A 21,592-nucleotide genomic window follows, 5' to 3' on the forward strand; every position below is an offset into this window, starting at 1 on the left:
TGGATCTTCACGACCCAGGAATCGAACTGGGGTCTCCTGCATTGCAGGCAGATTCTTTACCAGCTGAGCTATCAGGGAAGCCCAATCAATGGCTGACACCTTTTAGCGAGTGCCCAGAGACTGAGCTGGACTTATGTGGTAAGACTGCCTCAGAGCAACTCCATGGACAAGAATTCAGAAATGGTTATGGGGCTTTTCTCTGTTGGCCACAGGAAGTAGTCACAGCCTGGGGTGAAAATCAAATCTGCCAGCTAAGTGCTTAAGGGGACTCCAACATGATTCACGCCAGTCATCTCTGATTCTGCCAGAAGGAAGCCAGAGGCTGTGGAGATCAAACTCCTCCCCTGCTTTCTGGTGGAAGCTCTCCAGGAAGAACAGACTGGAGCCATCTAGTTCCTCCCTCAATTGTACCTCACTTGATCCTTCTCAAACGTTATTGACTATGGGGACTTCCCAGTGGTCCAGCGGTTGGGAGTCTGCTTTGCGGTGTGGGGGACATGGGTTCAGTCCTTGGTTGGGGATCTGGGATCCCACCTGTCATGAAGCAGCTGAGCTCGTGCGCCACAAACACTGAGCCCATGTGCTCCGAAGCTCGAGAGACACAGCTAGAGTCTGCGTGCCACAGAGAAAGGTCCTGCATGAGGCAGTGAAGATCTTGCCTGCCACAGCTAAGACTCAGTGTAGCCAAGTAAATCAACGCTAAGGAAAATATTTACTGCAAGCTCCTTGGTGGCTCAGACGGTAAAGAATCTGCCTGCAATGCAGCAGACCTGGATTCGATCCCTGGGTCAGGAAGATGCCCTGGAGAGGAAAATGGCAGCCCACTCCAGTATTCTGGCCTGGAGAATGGCATGGACAGAGGAGCCTGGTGGGCTACAGTCCATGAGGTCGCAAAGAGTCGGATATGGTGGAGCAATTAACACTTTCACACCTTACACAAGCTCCCAAGACTCTTTTATGACAACACTCTTCTCTTCCAGCTGCTTTTGGGCCCCTTTCCCACCTCACCAGGATTTTCAACAAGCTACCATTTTCTGTCCACTGCTGAGGTTCACAGTCACTGGATGCTCTGTGGCAGATAACTCTAGTTAGGAGCGCCCCTGTGGCGACAATCATGGTCGTGATAAAGGTATGCCGAGGACTTACGTAAGGCCTCTGTAAAAATGTTCTGAAACACCAGCCTCAAGAGAAGATGTGATTGACTACCTCCACATTTTACTGCAGGTATTGAAGGAGGGTAATGACAGTATATCTCTTAAGCAACCACCAAATCCTGGCCAGAACTATAATTGGGGGAGGATCTCACTGTGAAAGATTTACTGCATTTTATGGTTCCAAATCCTTTACTTTTTGTCTACAGCCAAACACTCTGACGTGGCTTTTCAGTTCTTCTCACAAGAGGCAGAACTTGCTTCCTCATCTCCTTGAATGTGAACTGGTCTTGTGACTTTCTGAGGCTGATAGAATGCCACAGAAACGATGACATGCCAGTTCTGAGCCTAAGCCTCGAGGAGCCTTGTCCACTTGTCCTTCTTGTGTCTTTGTTGCAGCCATGAGAACACGTTTGGGCTATCCGTGTGGCAGGAGGCATGTGGAACAGAACTGAATTGCCTCAGCTGCCTGGCCAAAGCCAGCCTCAATCAGCTGACAGAAGTGAGTGAGACTGGCCAGAACTGGGAGAACCACCCCAGTGACCACCGGGACATGTGAGCCGTACTTGCTTATTGTTGTATGCCACGGAGGCGCTGAGAGCTGTGTGTTACACAGCATTATCGTGGCCATAGGTAACTGACACACCCAGTTAGAAATCAAGAGTGGGATGCACTCCTGGAAGAATTATTAGAAGCAACTTTCACCTTCAAATAAGATGGGTTCCTGTAGATTGTTCCTTCACTTGCATTGATTACCCCAAAGTAAATATCTTTCTCTGGTCTTCAGTTCTAGATGGATTTAATATCTGGGTAAGTAAGTGAGTATCTGGGTAGAAGCCAGCAAATGGGCACAAGTGAAAAGTCATTCTTCATTATTAGGCATCACATGAACAGAGGTGGAGAAGCAAAGGGGAGACAAGTGACACCTAGCTATATTTTTGTAGACTTTGGATATGTGACTTCCCTACCCAAAGGCAGTGGATGTTTGTAGCAGTTAGTATTTCTCATGTTGGCACATACATGTAGAGGTCAGTACATATACAGATTGTTGAAAAGGAATCTTTGTAAGACTTATTGGTGGGTAGTGGCAGTGCTTGGCTTCTGTAATTTCAGTGTAGATCAAAAGCACAGATACAAACCTGGCAAAGCAAATTCACAGTCCCAAGTTCACTATGCTCTAGAGATTGTAGGATTATTGGCCTCCTGAGCTGGGGTCCCAAACTCTGACACATGAAGATAAATAGAAGTACTCTCTCCTACCTTTTCAAATATTACATAGACTAGAACACAGAGCAGGGTTTTTAAGATAGACACCAAGCTTCTGGCTATTTGGTTATACATATGGTCATATATTCTGACAATGACTGAGTGAGGCACATAGAGGAACTTCATTAATATTCTTTGGTCATTCAAGGCCTGTCGTCAATCAATGTCAGCAAGTGTTCTTTCTGAAAGTGAGTCTTGTCTCTGAGAGATTAATTTATAGGTGGGGGAGCATATAAACAAGTTTCCCCCTTTCCCAATGAAACACTGACTTCTCCTCCCTCTTACTCATCTCGATTTAGTCTCTGACCCCGGGGGTATGGACACGCACGTCATGCCTTTAGACAGGGAAATCCCTCAAGTTGGTTGCCGGTCCCAAGGGCGCCAGAGGCCGTCACTCACAGATGCCTCTGTCTCTCCGACCTTGGCGTAAGTGTCTAGATGACCACTGTCCTGGCTCTGTAAAGGGAAACCATTGTATACCTCTGCCTGATGGTAGAGTAAGAACACAGAGATGGAATTCAGAGGTGGCAGCTGAGAGACGGCAACGTTGCACACCCGCTCCTCCCTGCCTCACTGGGGTTTCAGGAGGAGACCGTGACTTCTCAATGAGCATTCATGAGGGAACAAGCCAACACAAAGAGATACTCAGTGGGATTAGCATAAATAAAGGTTTCTTTCTCAGCGTTATGTGTGGGTTATTTTTTTCCTACAAGACTGCTGTGATTCAAGTAAAGTCTTCTGACCAAATTTTAAAACCCAATTCTGGATGAACACAGGCTTTATAAACACTCAATATTATTATACAAGCTGTAGAAAGAAAGAGTTGCCACTAGATAATAGTGGCATAGCTTTGCAAAATTCCTTTTTAAATTGGGGAGCTAAAGTTCCACACATGGAACAAGCTAACTTTAAGATTTAAATCACAGGAAAATGCAAACAAACAAAGGAAATCCCACAAAGATTAGAGAGTGCAGACACTTAGGTGTTCCATCCAGCAGGCACCTGTGGCTGAGATAAGGGGAAATCCACTTATAACACTTCTTCCCTTGAGCAGTGGTTCTCAAATTGTGGTTTCCAGACCAGCAGCATCAGTATCACCTGGGAATTTGTTGGAAATGCCAGTTCCTGGGCCTCTTCCAAGACCTACTGAATCAGAAACTCTGGATAGGGCCCAACAGTCTGTGTTGTTACGATCCCTCCTGGGGATTCTGATGTGTGATCAAGTTTGAGAAATGCAAGTTTGTAAGACACAGTCAGTTTCACAAGACAGACAGGAAAGGGTTTTCCTTCCCAAAGAGATTTAGTCCTTAGTACCCAAAAACATCTCAATAGTGGGTTACCTTCTCTCCTTTGCATCAAGGATGGTCCTGTACTGAGCATCCTTGGAAAACTAAGAAAGAGCCATTCATATAGTCTCCTGTGTTCTGTGATTCAGCCCCAAATGACACTGTCCCTGTGTCCACACGTCAGCTGCTAAGCCCTTTGGCTACAGCAGCACCTACTTCCTGGCACCAATTTCAGTATTAATAAAGAAAACCTAAGTTATGCTGTGGTAACAAATTGCAGCCTAATGTCCCAAACTTAATGCCATCAAGATTTATTGTACTGTCCATAATACACCTGTTAACACAGGTCAGCACTGGACTGCTACTCCCTGCAGTCCCTGGGGAAGCCAGGCTGATTTCCATCTGCACACTTGATTCCATGATTACCATGATGGGGAAAAAGAACCTGAGGAGCTGCACACTGGCTTTGAAAGCTCCCATCTGGAATGGACACGTCATGTCGTTTCCACTGATGTTTCATGGGCAAGGCAGGTCACATGGTCATGCCTACCATCAAAAGCGGGAGGGCAGTACCCAGAAAAACAACTGGAGGAACTGAAAACAATCAATGACTCCTGTTGCAGGTTACATGCTTGGGTCAGAATACTCACTGTGCTCAAAGTTGCATACCGACAGAAAAGAACCGGCAGGGGCTGCCTTCTTCTGCCGCTCCCGGTGCCGCCTGTGTGCTCGTTCTGGGCGGATGTGGTATCTCTTTTGTGAAGCGGCCGCTAGGAGACCCCAGCGCTCACCATGGTGGGCGAAAAGCCCAAGGAAGGAGTCAAGACTGAGGACAATGATCACATTAATTTGAAGGTGGTAGGGAAGGATGGTTCTGGGGTGAGAGTTTAAGAGGCATACACCACTTAGTAAACTAATGAAAACCTACTGTGAACGACAGGGCTTGTCAATGAGGCAGATCAGATTCCAATTTGACAGGCAGTCAATCAGTGAAACAGACACAACTGCACAGCTGGAGATGGAAGATGAAGATGCAATGGACGTATTCCAGTAGCAGACAGGAGGTGTCTACTACAAAGGGAACCTGCTACTTTACTCCAGAATTCTGTTCTCCCAGACCAAGAAGACATTCTCAATTAGAAAACTGCAATTTGGTCCCACCACATCCTGACTATTACAGTAAGAGCTTCTCTATTCTTTCATTTTCCCCTTCCTCATTCCTTTATTGTACATAAAGTAACTGGTGTATGTGTACAAGTATATTTTATTTTTTAACCAACTGGCCAATGGTATGTTTTGATCGACATAAAATGGAGACGGGATAGGGAAAAACACTGATTCTGTGAAAATACCCCCTTTTCTCCATTAGTGGCATGCTCATCAGCTCTTATCTTTATATTCCAGTAAGTTATTTTGCTCTCACTGTTTAACAACAACAAAAAAAAGAACAACATAAAAATTCTTGCATACCTTGTTCGATTGGAGAATTTTAATGTTTTTCATTTATCATTGTAAAACCAAGGACAATTTTATAACTTTTTTGTATGTAGCTGATACATGTAGGGCAATCTGTCTTTAAGCAGGGATAAATTACTCTAAAAGAAATGAATCCTAGATAGCTTTCCCATTGTTTAAATAAACTCATTTACAAAAAAAAAAAAAAAAGGAACTGGCAGGGCAGAGTTCTCAGTCTTACATTCACTATCTCTTTGTTCCTGCTGACCTTCAAAAAAATCAATCTTTTTTTTTCCCCAAGAATATCTTAATTGATAAAATGTTTTTATTTTTAATAAAAAATATTAAAGTTAATACACCCAAAGGAAAGTGCATAAATCATGAGTATACAGCCTGACGAATGATCACAGAGTAACCCTAAGAGGTCAGCTACATAAGGCTAAGAGCAAGCTTGCTGTCGGGGGTGCCCAGCCCCTTTCAGGCCTCTCCTTCCCCCTCCTAATGGGAACACCCCTCAGACTTCCAACTCATTCATTCAACTCGGATTTATCAGCCAGGGACCGGAACTCCAGTCCTGGCAGGTGTTACAAACCCAAGCAGGAAAGCTGATCTTATGAAGCTTCCTGTCAGAGGGCTGGCTTATCTGGGGAGGGACATATTTCAGACAGGGTTTGGTGGCGTGTGTTGGGGGGAGAACTCTCTAAACCCCTTATTGATGAGTGTTGCCTTTATTACCTGTTTATTTAAGCACATTCAGCATTTCATAACAGAGCAGATACAGTCAGAGCCAGAATCTCTTTGCTGCCTGACACATGAGAAGTAAGTGGCCCGCCCTGCTGGCACGAGGTCCCTGACAGCTAGCATTGAGCTGCCCCTGGAACCCCTGGGCAAAGCAGCTCTTGCCCACCTGCAGCTCAGGGGTTTTCTCTTCCTCCCCTTCATAGTGGTTCTAGGGCTGGGTTAACTGGATCTTTCTGAGTTGGGGAATGGGGAACAAATGTAAAACATACGTTTTCCCCCAGATATAAGAATGCCATTTGGTCTTAGGAATATTTTTTATGCAGCTTCTATTATCTGAAAGTTAGGGATATGGTGCCCATTCCCTTGCCTATGAAATCAATAGTCTTAATGGAGAGGCAGAGGGCAGCCGGTTCCCTAAAATGCAAGCCCTTCCCCACATGTCCTCAAAATCAGGCTACACGGTACTTTGCCTTCCAGCTTCTCTACAAAATCCTTGCCAGAATTCAGGCCAGGTTATCTCAGGGACACCATGACGAGTGCTGACTCACTCCATCTTTCACCCTTAAAGAGCTGATGTGACTTCCCAACTCCTCCCCATAGGAAGTAGCCAGGCCTTTGGTGGGGAGGGAGGGCAAGCCTGTGCAGCTCTGGAACACTGTGACCAGTGGTTCAGCCACATCCCTTCAACAAAATGTACTTTAAATATATTTTTATGATCAGCTGGGGTCTAAATTACAGCCATGCTGAATAAGAAGAGAGTAAACATATGATTAGTAATTTCCGTATGGCAGAAAGCACCGAACAGTCTCTGGCTAAGGCCCAGGGCTCAACAAGAACTGTTCTTTCAGTAAAAAAGAATATAGAAAATGGCCTTTATTCCAAAGTCAAAGCAACAGGCCATGACCTTCTCTTTCCTTTATGGTAATCGTCTTGCTTCACGAGGAAGCGGGAAAGGAAAGAAAAGATGACGTTAGGAAAATGCTCCAAGAGCCGTTTGCCTGCTTAACTTCCATCACTCACTTATGTACAGAGCCACCTCCTACTCCTATACCATAAACACAGAAAACAGATCCTGGGCAGCCCTGATCCCTTGCCGTCTGGTAATGACTATTCCAGGAGATACAGAAACGTCACTGAACGTGGAAAAATGCCACACGAAGACTACTCACCAAAGATAAATGATTCAATGTTAGGTTTCTTGTTTGGCTATAGCTCTCCCCATCCCACCTAACTTGTTTGGAAAAGAACATATGAATAGCATCTCATAATTCAGGAATGATAACATTCTCGGTATGGACCAATGGCCACACTGGGAAACACCTGGGATGCTTTGGTAACAGTGCAGATTCTCAGACCTTAAGAATTGGAATCCTCAGGGTGGGGCCAGAATTTGCATTTTCATCAGCTCCTTCAGGAAATTCTTATGCATGCTGTGAACCGATTACACAAAAGCCTCAACAAAAATAAAAACTGTCTCTAGTTGCAGCAGGCTCCCTGGACCCCAAAAGAATTTAAATCATTAGGATTTAAAGAAATGTTATTTCCTTTGAGGGGAAAAAAAAAAATAGCAGTTTTCTTACCTGATTCTATCTGCAAAAGCTGTTATATATCTGCAGTATTTCATTATTATTAATACAAAAGTCCGGGATAAAATTCTTCTCATTAGCGTACTGGTAACTTATGGGAAGGGTTCAGTACTTCATGTATTTTGGGGACTACTGCCAAGAGCAAGGCCTCCTTCCCCATAGTAAGTACAGGATTTAGTCTATTTAGTCATGATGGTGGAGGACAAGGGGTCAGTTTTGCTTTTTTTTTTTTTTCAACACTACGGTCTCAAGTTTCCTGCTGCTTTCTACCTTTTGTCCTGGGGAGGATTCCAGGTTAGCCTCCACATTTCCAGAGCAAGGATGTCTGGGGAATTGGCTCTCTGTCACTTAAAGGTTAAGCCTTCTCTTCACTTAAGCTGGACAATGCACTGGGGAGTCTCCAGCCCTCTGTTGTCCTCACTTGGGGACTGTGCCCAAGTCTCCTGCCACAAATCCCTTTATGGAACGGTGCCTCCATAAATTGCAGCTGTCCCAGTGGGGGAAGTCAGGCTGGTTTTATAGTGTGCCAAGATCCCAAGATAAAAAGCATTCTAAGTGCCCAGAGCTAGCAGAGCAAACAAGGCATGAGCCAGCATATGTTACCCAGAAGTTAGCTGCATAAGTATCTCCTTCCAGATACAACAAGCACTGATTTTCTTCTGCAAAACTCAGCACAAGAAATCTGAAATGCAGCATGCAGATGTAAGAATTCATTTTCTTATGCATGGAAGGTATGAGTGCATTCTGTTCTCAAATGAAACAAAGAAAATTCTGAGGACTGCAAACCACCTGAGATACTTCCTTGCTCAAAAGGCGTGTCATGCTGCTAAGGGGCAGAAAACTCACAGCCCCACTTCTCCTCACACACTAACTCTTCCACTTTATTGTCCTATTTCAGGTCTGAAGGAATTTGGGTTTGAATAACTATCTGAAATGAAATTCAGCACAGATCCCAGAGCAAGCAGATCCATCACGGGAGGCAAAGGAGGGTGCTCACGACTCCAAGTAGCTGTGCCATCACTTTCCTGGTTCAGTGATGCGTCTCCAATACACCCGGGCTCTCACAAATGGCACCGGTTGAAGTTCACCACCAGCAACTGTGCCAAAACACAGCTGCGTTTTGGCTGCCAAGCTTCTCATTTCATGTGAGAATCATTCCCTTCAGCTTTTACAAAGTACCTGAAAACAGGTGCTGCTAAGCCAACAGCACGCTGGAATAATGTGTGTATAGTTTCATCTTTCCTTTCTCATCCCTGCAGGTTTCAACCAGTCACCCAGCAGCTGCCCCCCAAACCAGAGTCAAGGACCAGTGCTTCCGCACTGGAGAAGAGTTAGCTTAGCAGTTAATTGTGAGGTTACCTGTCTGATGAATTGTCTGCCTAATTAGGTCTTAAGTCTGAGACTCCTGCTGTGCAACCTGAGTAATGAGCAGAGCTGGAGATGGAGTCATGAGCTTGGAGGCGTCTCCTTTTGCTGGAGTCTAAGACGAGTGGACGGGGCACTCACCCTCTGCCCATCAGCTTTTGCTGCCACTGCTGTAAGTCAAAAGGATCAGGGCAGACAGCTGTCAGAAATGAAGCAGGGACAAGTAAAAGAGCTTAATGAAATTTTATTTTGAAAATATGGCAAGAGTCTAAGGCACTTCAAACATTTAAATACATGTAAGACCAAAGTAAATGTGACAGGGGATAAAGGAATCCATAAATACATGGAGAACTACACTGTTTCTCTAGAGGCCAATGGATAGCCAATTTCTCTAACACAATTCAACTTTCATCATTAGACACAGAACTGTGCAATTATTAATAAAAATACGGCAACATTACATGTTGTTCTTCATGTCTTCAGTTACTATGGAATATAAAAGTTCAAAATACTGTGTCAATTTTATATAGATACCCTTTGTATAAAATGTCATATAATACAGCCACCTAGATAAAACCAACTGAATAGACTTCCTTTTGATAAGTTTTATAGTTTTTGAGAATTCCATCTTTTATTTTTAAAACCAGAAACCTACCAGCCCAGGCCTGATTCATTCATGATCAAAGTCATCTCAACTTCCTTATTTTAAAATAATAAAGACAAAAGGAAAATCAACAAAACCATCCTGGAACGGAGCTTTCAAAGAGCTTTCCAATGGGTCCACATTTAGTAAATACAAATACTTGTGGAAAAGTTTTAAAAACACCATGCCAGTGAGAACTTGATACTTTTCAGCAGTGGTGGGGGTGTGGAGAGCAGGAACAGACGTAACAGAAATTGCCCACTCAGGTCAGGTTACAATTTCCTACAACTGTACATAACGGAGCAGAGACTCAACAGCAAGTGTGCCCTACACAGAGGGAGACGGCCAGAAGGGGGGCGTGTGTGCCCAGCCAGAAATCTCTCGCTGGCTCAGCTCCCACTGGCAGCTCCAGCCTTCAGCCCCCGGTTTTCTGTGTTCTGTTTGCTGGTGAGCTCAGGCACAATGTACATTCAGTATCTGTCAGCCCAACAGGAACAATTAGCAGCTTAGTGGCGGCATGTAAATGGACGGCTATTTGCACACAGTCAGTCAAATGACCCTCGGTGGGTGGGACCAGGAGATGTCTTCCTTCCAAGTCTAGGGGTGCCCTAGAGACCAGGAAAGGGAAAAAAAACAACCGGGGGTTAGTCAGTGATCTCAGGTAGATGCGTCCTCTGTGACACAGGAACTCTGTGAGCACCACGCATGAACCAGAGCGAGGAGGGCTGGAACCCCATACACGGTCCTCCAGGGGGAGCCGCTTTCAGGCCAGCGGGCTTGGCAGAGCCACCTCCAGCTGTCCTGGGAAGTCAGCTTCCTGCTGAGAGGGAACCCTGAGACCACGGGCTGCTGCTCACTGTCAACTTTAACAAAGATGCCAGGAAGGCGATGTGTATTCATGGGCTCAAGACGCGCCATTTGGATAACTCTATCCAGAATAAACGCTTCCTGTGAGGGTGTGAGGACAAGCAGGCATCCAGCCTCAGCAGTGCTAACCATTAGCACTCCTGGCCCTCTGGGTGGGGCAAAAATGATGGATTCTTACACTCCAGACTCAAACTTTGGTTTTCAGAATCGTCATGAAACCTGCATGTCCTGTCAGTTCCCCGAGGAAGGGGGCCAACCAGTCTGGTGGCTTGCAGCCTGTGTACGAACGCCAAGTGCACAACACTGACCGGAGACTGGGCTTTGGCGAAGTTGACGTGGGCGTACAGCAGGACGGCAATGTCCTTGTGTCCGGCTTCCAGGGCTATCGAGAGTGCAGTGCTGCCATCCTGGAGATGAGATGAAAATAAATCAAGTCGGGCTTTTCAAACTTTCAGGTAGCCAAAAGCTAACAGCACCAGTCCCTCTCAACTGGTAAGGCTCCCCAGTCTAGCAGTTTGTTCAGTTCTTTAGGAAACCTTCTGGACCTCTTAGGTGCCAAGCCTGAAGGATGTCAGGATAACAGAGGCACAACTCCTACCCTGGCCTCAGACAAGGATCAGCCTGTTGCCAGTGTTATCACCTCACGGTGGTCAGTGTGTATGTCTGCATACAGGGGAGTCTCAACAAAAACAGGCTGCCCAGGAAGGGCTCTAATTCACCCACCTAGCCCACTGGCAGGGGGCAGTAGGCAAAGGCAGGGATAGAAATGTAACTTTTTTTTCTTTTTATAATTACAAATGAGCCATCAAGCAGCATGGTGTCTGTTCTGATGCCCTGCAATTTGCCAAGAATCTCTTAACTTTCCTCTTAGGGAAGAAGTGGGTCCTACAGCCCTAACCACCCTTCTAGAATGGTCCAAGTCACACCAACATTTAAGCACTGAATCCTGTTGCCTTGCAGGAATATATCTTATGGATATATGAGGGGAAACACTAAATATGGTAAAGAAAATTTTCAGTTAGGATTCTACTAAAATGCAGGAATTTAGATGGATATAAAGATGTATCAAGACAAAAACAGTATACTGGACATCAACTATACTTTAACCAAAAGTAATTAACAATAATAAAAAGACAAAATATGGCACAACTTATTTTCTTTCTAGTCCTGGGATAAGGATTCCCTTTTGGTCACCAGCAGCAGGGAACAATCTGTGTGTGGTTTGAGCCTTAGGGTCCTCCCTCCCACTCTGAATTCTGGGAGTTACTTTTCTTCCAGAGGCCAGCTGGATACCCTCCTGCTCCTTAAAGGATAAGGAGTAAACAGGGGACCAGGATTTCTGGAAGTCACTGCGGCTCGATGGCCTCTTACTACGAGATCTACAAACTGTTCTCTGTGGAGAGTAGAAGTAAAAGCAAACAGAATCAAGGCACATGAAACGCAGACTGCTCTTAAGGAAAGAGAAGCTGGAAGCTGGCCCTCCTCTGCAGCAGAGTGAAGGGGATCTGGTGCAACCGCAGCTCACGTGCTCCTGGGGAGGTCACTGCAACTGCAGACGCCAGGCAGTCCTTCCTGCCAGTGAATGCCTGTACTGACTGGCTCTTCCTGCTGGTGTGGGCCTACCAGGATCTCAAGTGTAGCGCAAAGGAGAATGTTTTCCCTCTAATCTTTTAGTGTTTGGGCCCAATGGAAGCCCTGGTTTCAACCTGTGCTCCAGAGAGATAAACTTTCAAAAACAGAACCAACCCAGCCAGTCGTCTGGGACCTTTGACCCTCTGAATCTTGTCACCACCCATGTTAGTTCCTGTGCCATGACCTACTGGTTCTCCTCCTCTTTGGCCTGGAGACACCCAGATCAGCAGCTTTCCTCAGAATTTTTTCCAGTTTTCCAGTCAAGGGGTTATCTGGGAATGGGAAAGTTTGGGAACTGGGAGAGGAAGGAGATGAGAGTGACAATGATGGGAACAGCCCGAGAAGGAGTGGGAAAATGTGCTGAAAACAAGCCAAGATAGTCCGGATCCCCTAGCTGATGAAAGGTCACCAATTATTCACTCGGATGGACCAAGGGCAGGGGGCGGGGCTGGTCCTCTTCTCTTAGAGCACCTGGTAGTCACCCACACCGAATTCGTTTCTGTATCGTGAATCTGTTTATCTCCCTTCAGTACACTGGTTCTTGTACATGCCCATCGTCTTCTTCCTTGTATAAATTTTGGAGTGAGGCCTATTTCTCTTTCTGCCCTTGGCTTCAGTTAATGGGAATATTAGTTTGTACACAGAAGATGCTGCCAAGCTGGGCTGTGAAGTGAAGTGGCCCGGATGACAACACAAATCCCTGAGGAGGATAAAGGAGGATTTGCTCTCTCCCCTGGTCAAGCAGCACTGCCTCTCCCCCAAGTCCCTGTGTGTCGCTGGCCTGGAGGCCCCACCAGCGGAGACAGCTTACATTGTCCTCCAGGTGGCCGTTGCAGCCTGGCTGGGCCAGCAGCAGCTTGACGATCTCCACATGCCCGTGCTCACTGGCGCACATCAGGGCGGTGGAGCCCTCGTCGTCCTGAATGTTGACATCAGCCCCGCAGGCCAGCAGGCCCTTCACCATGTCAATCCGCCCATGACTGACCGCCAGCATGAGGGCCGTCTGTCCTGCCTGTGAGGAGAAACGAAAGCGGACTTGAGAAGCACGTGGTAGGCTGGCAGGGTGTGACCCACAGTGGGGCTGTGCTGGGGGAAGGGAAGCAGGGAGAGTGATAATGGGAAAGCATCAACAGGGAATTACTTGGGGCGGGTGGTGGCAGTCATGGAGAAACTCACTTCTTGTGAGCCATGAGATCATAAGTAAGACCCTAAGTCATAATTCAGTTTTCCCTTTGGCTTGGAGGATCCGTCTCATGATAGCAAGGAGCTGGAAAGTTCAGAAGATGGTCACAGGTCAACTGTGATCACATCTGGGTGAGGGGCCCTGTGCAGGTAGGAAGACACTGTGATCTGGAGACAGTCAGGGAGCAGTGGCCACTCCCAGTCACTCACAGGCAGGCTGACCCACGATTCATGTGTGCACATGGCTTCAAACAAACGCAATGCAAGGCAGAGAAGGGAGAAGTTTCCATTGTGTGGTTAAGCTGGCGTTTCATGGGTGTATTTGGTCATCAAGGACCACTGGGCAGCCACACAGAGTGTGCTCAGTGGTTAGGAGCGTGGCGGGGGCACTTGTGCAGGTCACAGCTATGCCAGCTAGCACAGAATCTGCAAGTAAGTACACTCACCTGGCTGGCTTTGGCGTTCACATCCCCACAGGCGAAGAGCTCTTCCACAACTTGCATGTCCTTCTCTGCTTCCACGGCAGCGAGGGCTGCCAGCATGATGGGGGTGTACCCTGCCTTATTCTGATGATCCACATTACACACGTCTGCAAAAACATGAGTCTCCTGAGGCAAGAGCCAGTCTTCTAACAGCATCAGTTGTCCTCCTAAACTGAAGGTGTGGAGTATGGGAGAGCCCAGTGAAATGGCCTCCAGCAGTCAAAGTCCCAGAGTGAGTCAGAAGGAAATGTGAGAGATGTTTCATACCAAACCAAAGAAAAAGTTTTTTTCTAGTTCATGAGAAATGACAGCAAGCTTTCACAGCCCCTCTTGTTTGCAAATAGCGGTTGAACTACAACAGCCTGGAAGTCTGGAAGGCTGTTCCAAGTAATGGTTGCTTTGAAGAATACAATATAATGTGGGATCTAGACATTAATCTCTGTCTAGAAAATCACCATTTTGGAGTGAAGAAGGTGATCAGAGCTACAAGGGAAAGGATTTGTAGAGGCTTATGCAGGAACACTGAATATGGTGTTCCCCAGTCACAAACCACTGCTCACTCTGAGACCCTGAGCTTGATGCTGTCATGTGGGACCCTTCGAATTAGAATCCAATCATATGACACCCAGCTCTAAGAATTGTGGTCTGACAGCAAATTTAGTTAAGTCCCTTACAAACTGTCAGGGACTCCTAGACTCAATAAACCAGAGCTTTTCTAGTCCTGTAATTCTTAAGGAGCCTTCAGGGCCTAAATTAGGCTTCCCAGGTGGCTCAGTGGTAAAGAATCCATCTGTCAATGCAGGAGACGCAGGAGCTAGAGTTTGATCTCTGGGTCAGGAAGATCCCCTGGAGGAAGAAATGGCAAACCACTCCAGTATTCTTGCCTGGAAACGTCCATGGACAGAGGACCCTGGCAGGCTACAGTTCACAGGGTTGCAAAGAAGTCAGACATGACTAAGCATACACACACACAGGGCCTAAATTATCCTCCAGGCATCCTTAAGTTCCTTCAGCACTTTCTAATAAAATGAAAGGAATGGAGAGTGCAGGCAAGAAACTTTTTATGTGAGACCAGATACAATTTAAGTGCTTAGGGTGTTTCTGTCATTGAGACTGAGAAGAGACTGTATGGTGAAAATGTTCTTAAGTTCTAAACAACTGCCTACTAGGGGCATAATGGTATTTTTAATAGTGTTCATTTTTTAACAGAGAAAAGGAAAAAGAAAAGAAAAAAGCTGTCTGATGGAGAAGTGGGTAAACAGACATGCTCTTCGAGGCGCCTTACTATCTCTGGCATTCGGCTCTTTGCTGATGTTGCTAGTATCCTAGATTTACAAACTTTCTTGTAAATGGAGCCACAATCTCAGTCTATAAAGGTGAGCATTATAAAAAGTGAAGTAAACCCAGAAAAGTGATTAACCAAAGCCATCCAACAATGGAACTAAAATAATTTAGTTTACCAAAATATTCTGCCCATGCAAAATTTCCAAGGGCAACTTAAACTGTTACTTTCAGGAGCAATCCTGAAATCCTGTTCTTAGCTTTCCCGGATATTATCCACTTCTCTGTTTAAACAGTAACCTGTGCTGAGAGTATCTTCAGCTCTGTTTATAGTCTGGAAAGTCTGAAGGGAAGGAGGCTTGGAATTCCTTCCTTTAAACTGGAAACAGTTTTATCCTAACATGGCCCCTAAACTGGGAACAATCAAACTTAGGAAAATAGATAGATTTGTTTGGTCTCTTCTCTGCATTAATCTAATGTTTTCAAGACAAAGCAGAAAAAAACTGGGACAGTTGGGTCAAGAAGCAGAATGGGAAAACTGGACAATTGCATTGCATATTCTAAATCAGATGTTCGCACTGCATTCTCGCTCATCAGACTGAGGTACCCTGGATTCTATATCCATCAAATTAGAAGTAAAAATATGTATTTCAAAAAGAAATAAAATGACTTGTAGACTCAAGGTATCGATAATAGGGCTGTTACATTTGAACAAAAAGTTGAAAGCTCCCTATTTCTCAAGGGGACCCTTCTATGTAACACCCCCTCACTCCATGTTTAATACATCCATTGGCTATATTCTCGAATGCTGAGTTCTAATTACTAACAAACATTTTCACTGTTCTTATTACTATGGTTCAGATAAAAAAATAACCCTTTCTTTTTTCAAAGCTGATTCCCCAGGAATAGGGGTGCATTTTGGTGGGAACAGTGATGATTCTACCACAATCTGTTGCAGCAGCTGTGCCCGGTCCCCACTGTGACTAACTGCATAGCTCTGCAAAGTGGCTGGAGAGGGGTCCTGGCCCAAGCACAGAGAGAACACGCCACAGACATGAAAGCTGTGCCTCTGGCCCCAGGAGCAGCGTTCTGCCTCTTGAGAATGAACCCAGCAAGCCTACCTGAGTCAGCTCAGGCTGGGAATGTGAGTCATGTGTGTTACCAAAGGTACATCTTGCTGAACTGCAGCACGAATATCCTCAATGGCACCTTCCAAAACAGATCTGGAATCTGCTTCAAGCCTCCCATGAATGACTCAAGAATGAGATTCTTACCGTCTCATGGGGAAAAGCAATGGAAAGGCTTTTAGAAGGGTCACAAAACTGAGAAGTGGGTCAGCTAGCTCCTTCGAGATGAGTTACAACCTGAGTCTGCTGGAGGAGAGAAAGGGACTGCTAGCGTACCTGCGTCCAAGAGCATCTTCACGATCTCGAAGTTGGAGTGCGACACGCTGTAATGCAGGGCGGTGTTGCCGTTGCCATCTGCCAGGTTGATGACGTGACGCAGGACTTCCGGGGAGATGGCCTCAAAGGCGGCTATGTAGTCCCCCACCATGGCCGGGATGGCCGACTTCTGGCTGGACACACGGAACCACTCGTGCTGGAGGGTGTTCAGACAGAACCTCTGCCAAGACACCAAGCGGTTGGCCATTAGTAGTTCTATTTATAGACCTTTCTGGGACCTAGCTGAAAGTCCAGGAAATCAAGCCTTTTATAGTCAAAGTACATGCAGATAGAATCTGGTCTCAAAGAACAACTAATAAAACCCAGAGCCCTCAGAGAAGCCTCAAATTCCAAACTGAAGTATACCTTCTGATTTGCACACATGCACATGTTCTAACTTCTACACCATCGTGGAAGAATTATACCAGGATCCTAAAATTCTGACTCTGCTAGCAATGAGCTGTTCAAAGCTGGGGAAGATACTTACTCTGTACCTCAGTTTCCTCATCTGCAAAATGGGGGTAATAAAAATGCCTTTCCTTCACCATGTTTGTGATGACAAATGAGGTAATACATGTTAAGTCACTTAGGCCAGGGTCCATTTATTACTGAACTATTAATATTATGTAGGGAGGTTGGCCTTGAAAATGATTTTCATAGTAACCAGGACAGGAGAAATCATTTGACACAATTAGGTTGCCTCCTTCCTGTCCTGTCCGACTTCAACTCCTTCAACATCCATCTCCACAGCACTAGGCTAGAGACCATAACCATGCAGGCAACCTGATTCTTACTACATCCCAAATAAAAATGTTCAGCCACAGAAAGAGAATAAAAAGCAAATTACTTTTTGCTGAAACAAATTACTTTTTCCCATCAGGATCGTCTGCATCTGGTCATCAGCCCCACTTGCCTTCCCTTAGGCTGTGGACACATGAAACTGGCATTTCATAGTTTGGTCACTTGAATGAAAATGTTCCTGACCAGGAAAGAATTCATCTAATTTTTCTTTTCTTCTGTTCACTCACATATTCAGATTTCAATTTTCTGGATACCTCACACAGAAGGAAGGGAAATATGTCATCTGGGTGTCAAACTCTGTTATAGCTACATATTCAGTGTCCTGATATGGTTCCATGGCCCTGGTGTTGCAATCATTCACATTTGGGACTTTTCATAGCTCAGTACTTTAAACATGTATTTACTGAATGAATATTCAATTAACAAAAAATGGACCAATCCTGGAGTGTGTGCTAAGAATATGCTTGACAACTGGGGCCCCAGAAATGTTAAGTCCTCCCCGAGGTTCATATAGCCTAGTATTATGGGTAGAGTCCCTGGTGGCTCAGTGGTAAAGATTCCACTTGCCAATGTAGGAGACACAGCTTCAATCCCTGAGTCAGGAAGATTCCCTGGAGAAGGAAATGGCAACCCACTCCTGGGAAATCCCATCAACAGAGGAGCCTGGGGGGGCTATAGTCCATGGGGTCACAAGAGTCTGACAAGACTTAGTGACTAAACAGCAATAACAATGGGTAAGGTAAAAGTAACAGTATATAACAGCTATAAAATCTGGGGTCTGAAAGCATCAGTTTTAAGCTCAGGTTAAACCTAGTGGGAAATATTAACACTGCAGTGACCTTTCCTGGTCTTATTATTTGTGACCAAGGCACAGACAGGCACTTAGTCTACCCTGATAAGAGTTCAACATGTACATAGATGTCCCCCTAGGCCAGGGACTCCATTTAGTATTTTCTTCTGTAAACATCACTGCTATGCTCCTTTCTCAGTACAATATTTGAAGGTCAAGATTCAGCTGGCTCTGATAAATTTAAGTTTCTAAAGCAATATAAACAGATGTGAAAATACAGCATAATTTAAAAAAGTGACGCCATATAACAAGGTAATATGATTTAGTTGGGATAAAAAAAACCCATGGGATGAGAACTGAAGACAGGTATCATCCATTCCAAGCACTAACCAGCAGCTACTTATAATCTTTAGGGCCTCAGTTAAAGCAGCATAGACCAGAATAGAATGTCCTGGTGGGCACACGTACGTCCTTCTCCTGTGCTAGCCATCATGAATTTTTCTTCAGATTGTGTTTGTTATATGAGGATAACTATTTGCCTTTCCAGCATTAACATCCATCTTAACATTTTGGTTTCATAACTCCACAACTTTGTGAGACCTTTGAATCAACTTTCTCATCAGCTGCAGACTTTGATTATTTAGCATAAAACTTCACATTAAATCTTCTACTAATATGCAAAGATTCCAATGAACATTACTATCTAGAATAACATGAAATGCCATATCTTCTCAATGCACTGAATTCAAGTGTCTACCAGAAGCCTGGTCTAACCTATGAAGTGAAGTGAAGAAGTGAAGTTGCTCAGTCATGTCCGACTCTTTGTGACCCCATGCACTATAGCCTACCAGGCTTCTCAGTCCATGGGATTTTCCAGGTAAGAGTACTGGAGTGGGTTGCCATTTTCTTCTCCAGGGGATCTTCTCAACCCAGGGATTGAACCCAGGTCTCCCACATTGTAGGCAGACGCTTTACCCTCTGAGCCACCAGGGAAGCCCAACCTATGAAAGAAGCTGCAACCCAGCAGTGGCCATAGGACTGGAAAAGGTCAGCTTTCATTCCAATCCCAAAGAAAGGCAATGCCAAAGAACGCAGTAGTTTGTGAGCATCTCACACGCTAGTAAAGTAATGCTCAAAATTCTCCAAGCCAGGCTTCAGCAACACGTGAACCATGAACTCCCTGATGTTCAAGCTGGTTTTAGAAAAGGCAGAGGAACCAGAGATCAAATTGCCAACATCCGCTGGATCATGGAAAAAGCAAGACAGTTCCAGAAAAACATCTACTTCTGCTTTATTGACTATGCCAAAGCCTTTGACTGTGGGGATCACAATGAACTGTAGAAAACTCTTCAAGAGATGGGAATACCAGACCACCTGACCTGCCTCTTGAGAAACCTGTATGCAGGTCAGGAAGCAACAGTTAGAACAGGACGTGGAACAACAGACTGGTTCCAAATAGGAAAAGGAGTACGTCAAGGCTGTATATTGTCACTCTGCTTATTTAACTTCTCTGAAGAGTACATCATGAGCAACACTGGGCTGGAAGAAGCAGAAGCTGGAATCAAGATTGCTGGGAGAAATATCAATAACCTCAGATATGCAGATGACACCACCCTTATGGCAGAAAGTGAAGAGGAACTAAAGAGCCTCTTGATGAAAGTGAAAGAGGAGAGTGAAAAAGTTGGCTTAAAGCTCAACATTCAGAAAACGAAGACCATGGCATCTGGTCCCATCACTTCATGGGAAATAGATGAGGAAACAAAGGAAACAGTGTCAGACTTTATTTCTGGGGCTCCAAAATCACTGCAGATGGTGACTGCAGCCATGAAATTAAGACGCTTATTCCTTGGAAGAAAAGTTATGACCAACCTAAACAGCATATTCAAAAGCAGACACATTACTTTGCCAACAAAGGTCCATCTAGTCAAGGCTATGGTTTTTCCTGTGGTCATGTATGGATGTGAGAGTTGGACTGAGAAGAAAGCTGAGCGTCGAAGAATTGATGCTTTTGAAGTGTGGTGTTGGAGAAGACTCTTGAGAGTCCCTTGGACTGCAAGGAGATCCAACCAGTCCATTCTGAAGGAGATCAACCCTGGGATTTCTTTGGAAGGAATGATGCTAAAGCTGAAACTCCAGTACTTTGGCCATCTCATGTGAAGAGTTGACTCATTGGAAAAGACTCTGATGCTGGGAGGGATTCGGGGCAGGAGAAGAAGGGGATGACAGAGGATGAGATGGCTGGATGGCATCACGGACTCGATGGACGTGAGTCTGAGTGAACTCCGGAAGTTGGTGATGGACAGGGAGGCCTGGTGTGCTGTGATTCATGGGGTCGCAAAGGGTCAGACATGACTGAGCGACTGAACTGAACTGATGTTATGCTATTCATGCTCTTTAAGGCAAAACCGTCTACCTCTTTGCCGCAGGCTTCTAAATCTCTCAAGCAGTGAGAGGCCAACAAGTGCAGTTATTTTTAGGTTTAAAAATAGTGACTGCCTGCATTCCACATCAGAGCATAATACGCAGTTTCATAATTGGAAGGAATGCTGACCTCGGCTCAGATAGGTTTCTCTTAAAAACACAGGCTAACTTAAAAAATTCCAGGGCTCTACTCCCTGGATCACAAGGTTCTGTAAGCAGCGGAACTTGCTGAAAGACGAGGAATGGCCGCAATTAGCCCTCCTTTCCATATGCAAGTATTTGCCTCGCAGATGCTCAGCCCCCAAGAAAAGTTCAGGCTGGAGAAAGGAGATCTGCAGTCAGGCCTGAGGGAGACATTCACTGGTCGCCCGGCGCACAGGGCAGCAGGATGGTCACTCTGCCCACGCACTAGGAACAGTCTGGTGGGGAAAGAGTGCAGGCAACAACAGCCCAGGGGCAGCCTAGAGACAGGGTCTGTAGGTCAGACTCACCATATCCTTGCTGGTCAAAGCTTTGGGGTCATTTATATTATTTTTCAGTAAGTTGCATGCAGACAACATCTTTTCACTTAATTCATATCTAGAAAGGGGAAAAAATAGAAGAAAGAGAGCTCAAGACTGACTACAGAAGGAAAGGCAACTTTACCTCAAACTCCATAACCCTTTACAAGACCAGGAGCCCCAGGTCAACCTCAGCAGGTTGTGGTGGTGCTAGGTGCCTGCCTGGGAGAGCCCAGATGCCCGAGGTCAGATGCTACACGCAGAGCCAAGGCCTCCAGCCAGAGCTCCGGCCTTATTTCATGAGGGTAGCTTTCAGTTTCACCACTTGGCTTGTGTGGCCTTATGGAGATTTTCCACTTCTTTGGTTCTAAGTTCTTAAACATAGTTTTATTCTTGAGGGGTTGAGGACATCTGAATTACCACACACCCATTATGCTGACCAGTAAACCACACATCTGAAATCACATTTGGTGACTCAGAAAGGGTTTATTTAACCCACATGAAAACATGAACTTAAAAGTCAGATGACATATGGTATATAAAGTATACCTCAATAAACTTTTAAAACAAACAACAGATATCAAAATACTGAGCCATTTGAAAATACTTGAAGTACAAAGACACTTACCTTGTGTTAATGCAGTTAAATATTCATTTGCCAAATTAGTTTTCTGAAATGTTCTAGTTATACTTCACATGGT

General features: G+C 45.3%; 1 protein-coding gene and 1 pseudogene across 3 annotated transcripts in view; one reads left to right on the forward strand and one right to left on the reverse strand.

The window, feature by feature from the left end:
* Positions 1 to 4,495: 4,495 nt before the first annotated feature.
* LOC138080715 (small ubiquitin-related modifier 2 pseudogene) lies at positions 4,496 to 4,874 on the forward strand (annotated as a pseudogene).
* Positions 4,875 to 9,096: 4,222 nt separating this feature from the next.
* KANK1 (KN motif and ankyrin repeat domains 1) overlaps positions 9,097 to 21,592 on the reverse strand; it is a 50,871-nt gene continuing 38,375 nt past the window's right edge. For all 3 annotated transcript variants that reach the window (XM_068973749.1, XM_068973750.1, XM_068973751.1), the window contains 6 exons: positions 20,883 to 20,970; positions 16,341 to 16,560; positions 13,621 to 13,763; positions 12,804 to 13,004; positions 10,669 to 10,767; positions 9,097 to 10,101 (listed from right to left, as the gene is read on the reverse strand). In XM_068973749.1, coding sequence (XP_068829850.1) covers positions 10,039 to 10,101; positions 10,669 to 10,767; positions 12,804 to 13,004; positions 13,621 to 13,763; positions 16,341 to 16,560; positions 20,883 to 20,970 — 814 coding nt within the window. In that variant the 3' untranslated portion in view covers positions 9,097 to 10,038. The remainder of the gene's footprint in view (positions 10,102 to 10,668; positions 10,768 to 12,803; positions 13,005 to 13,620; positions 13,764 to 16,340; positions 16,561 to 20,882; positions 20,971 to 21,592) is intronic.

This window comes from Capricornis sumatraensis, chromosome 6, assembly GCF_032405125.1.
Source record: "Capricornis sumatraensis isolate serow.1 chromosome 6, serow.2, whole genome shotgun sequence".
Lineage (NCBI taxonomy): Eukaryota > Metazoa > Chordata > Mammalia > Artiodactyla > Bovidae > Capricornis > Capricornis sumatraensis.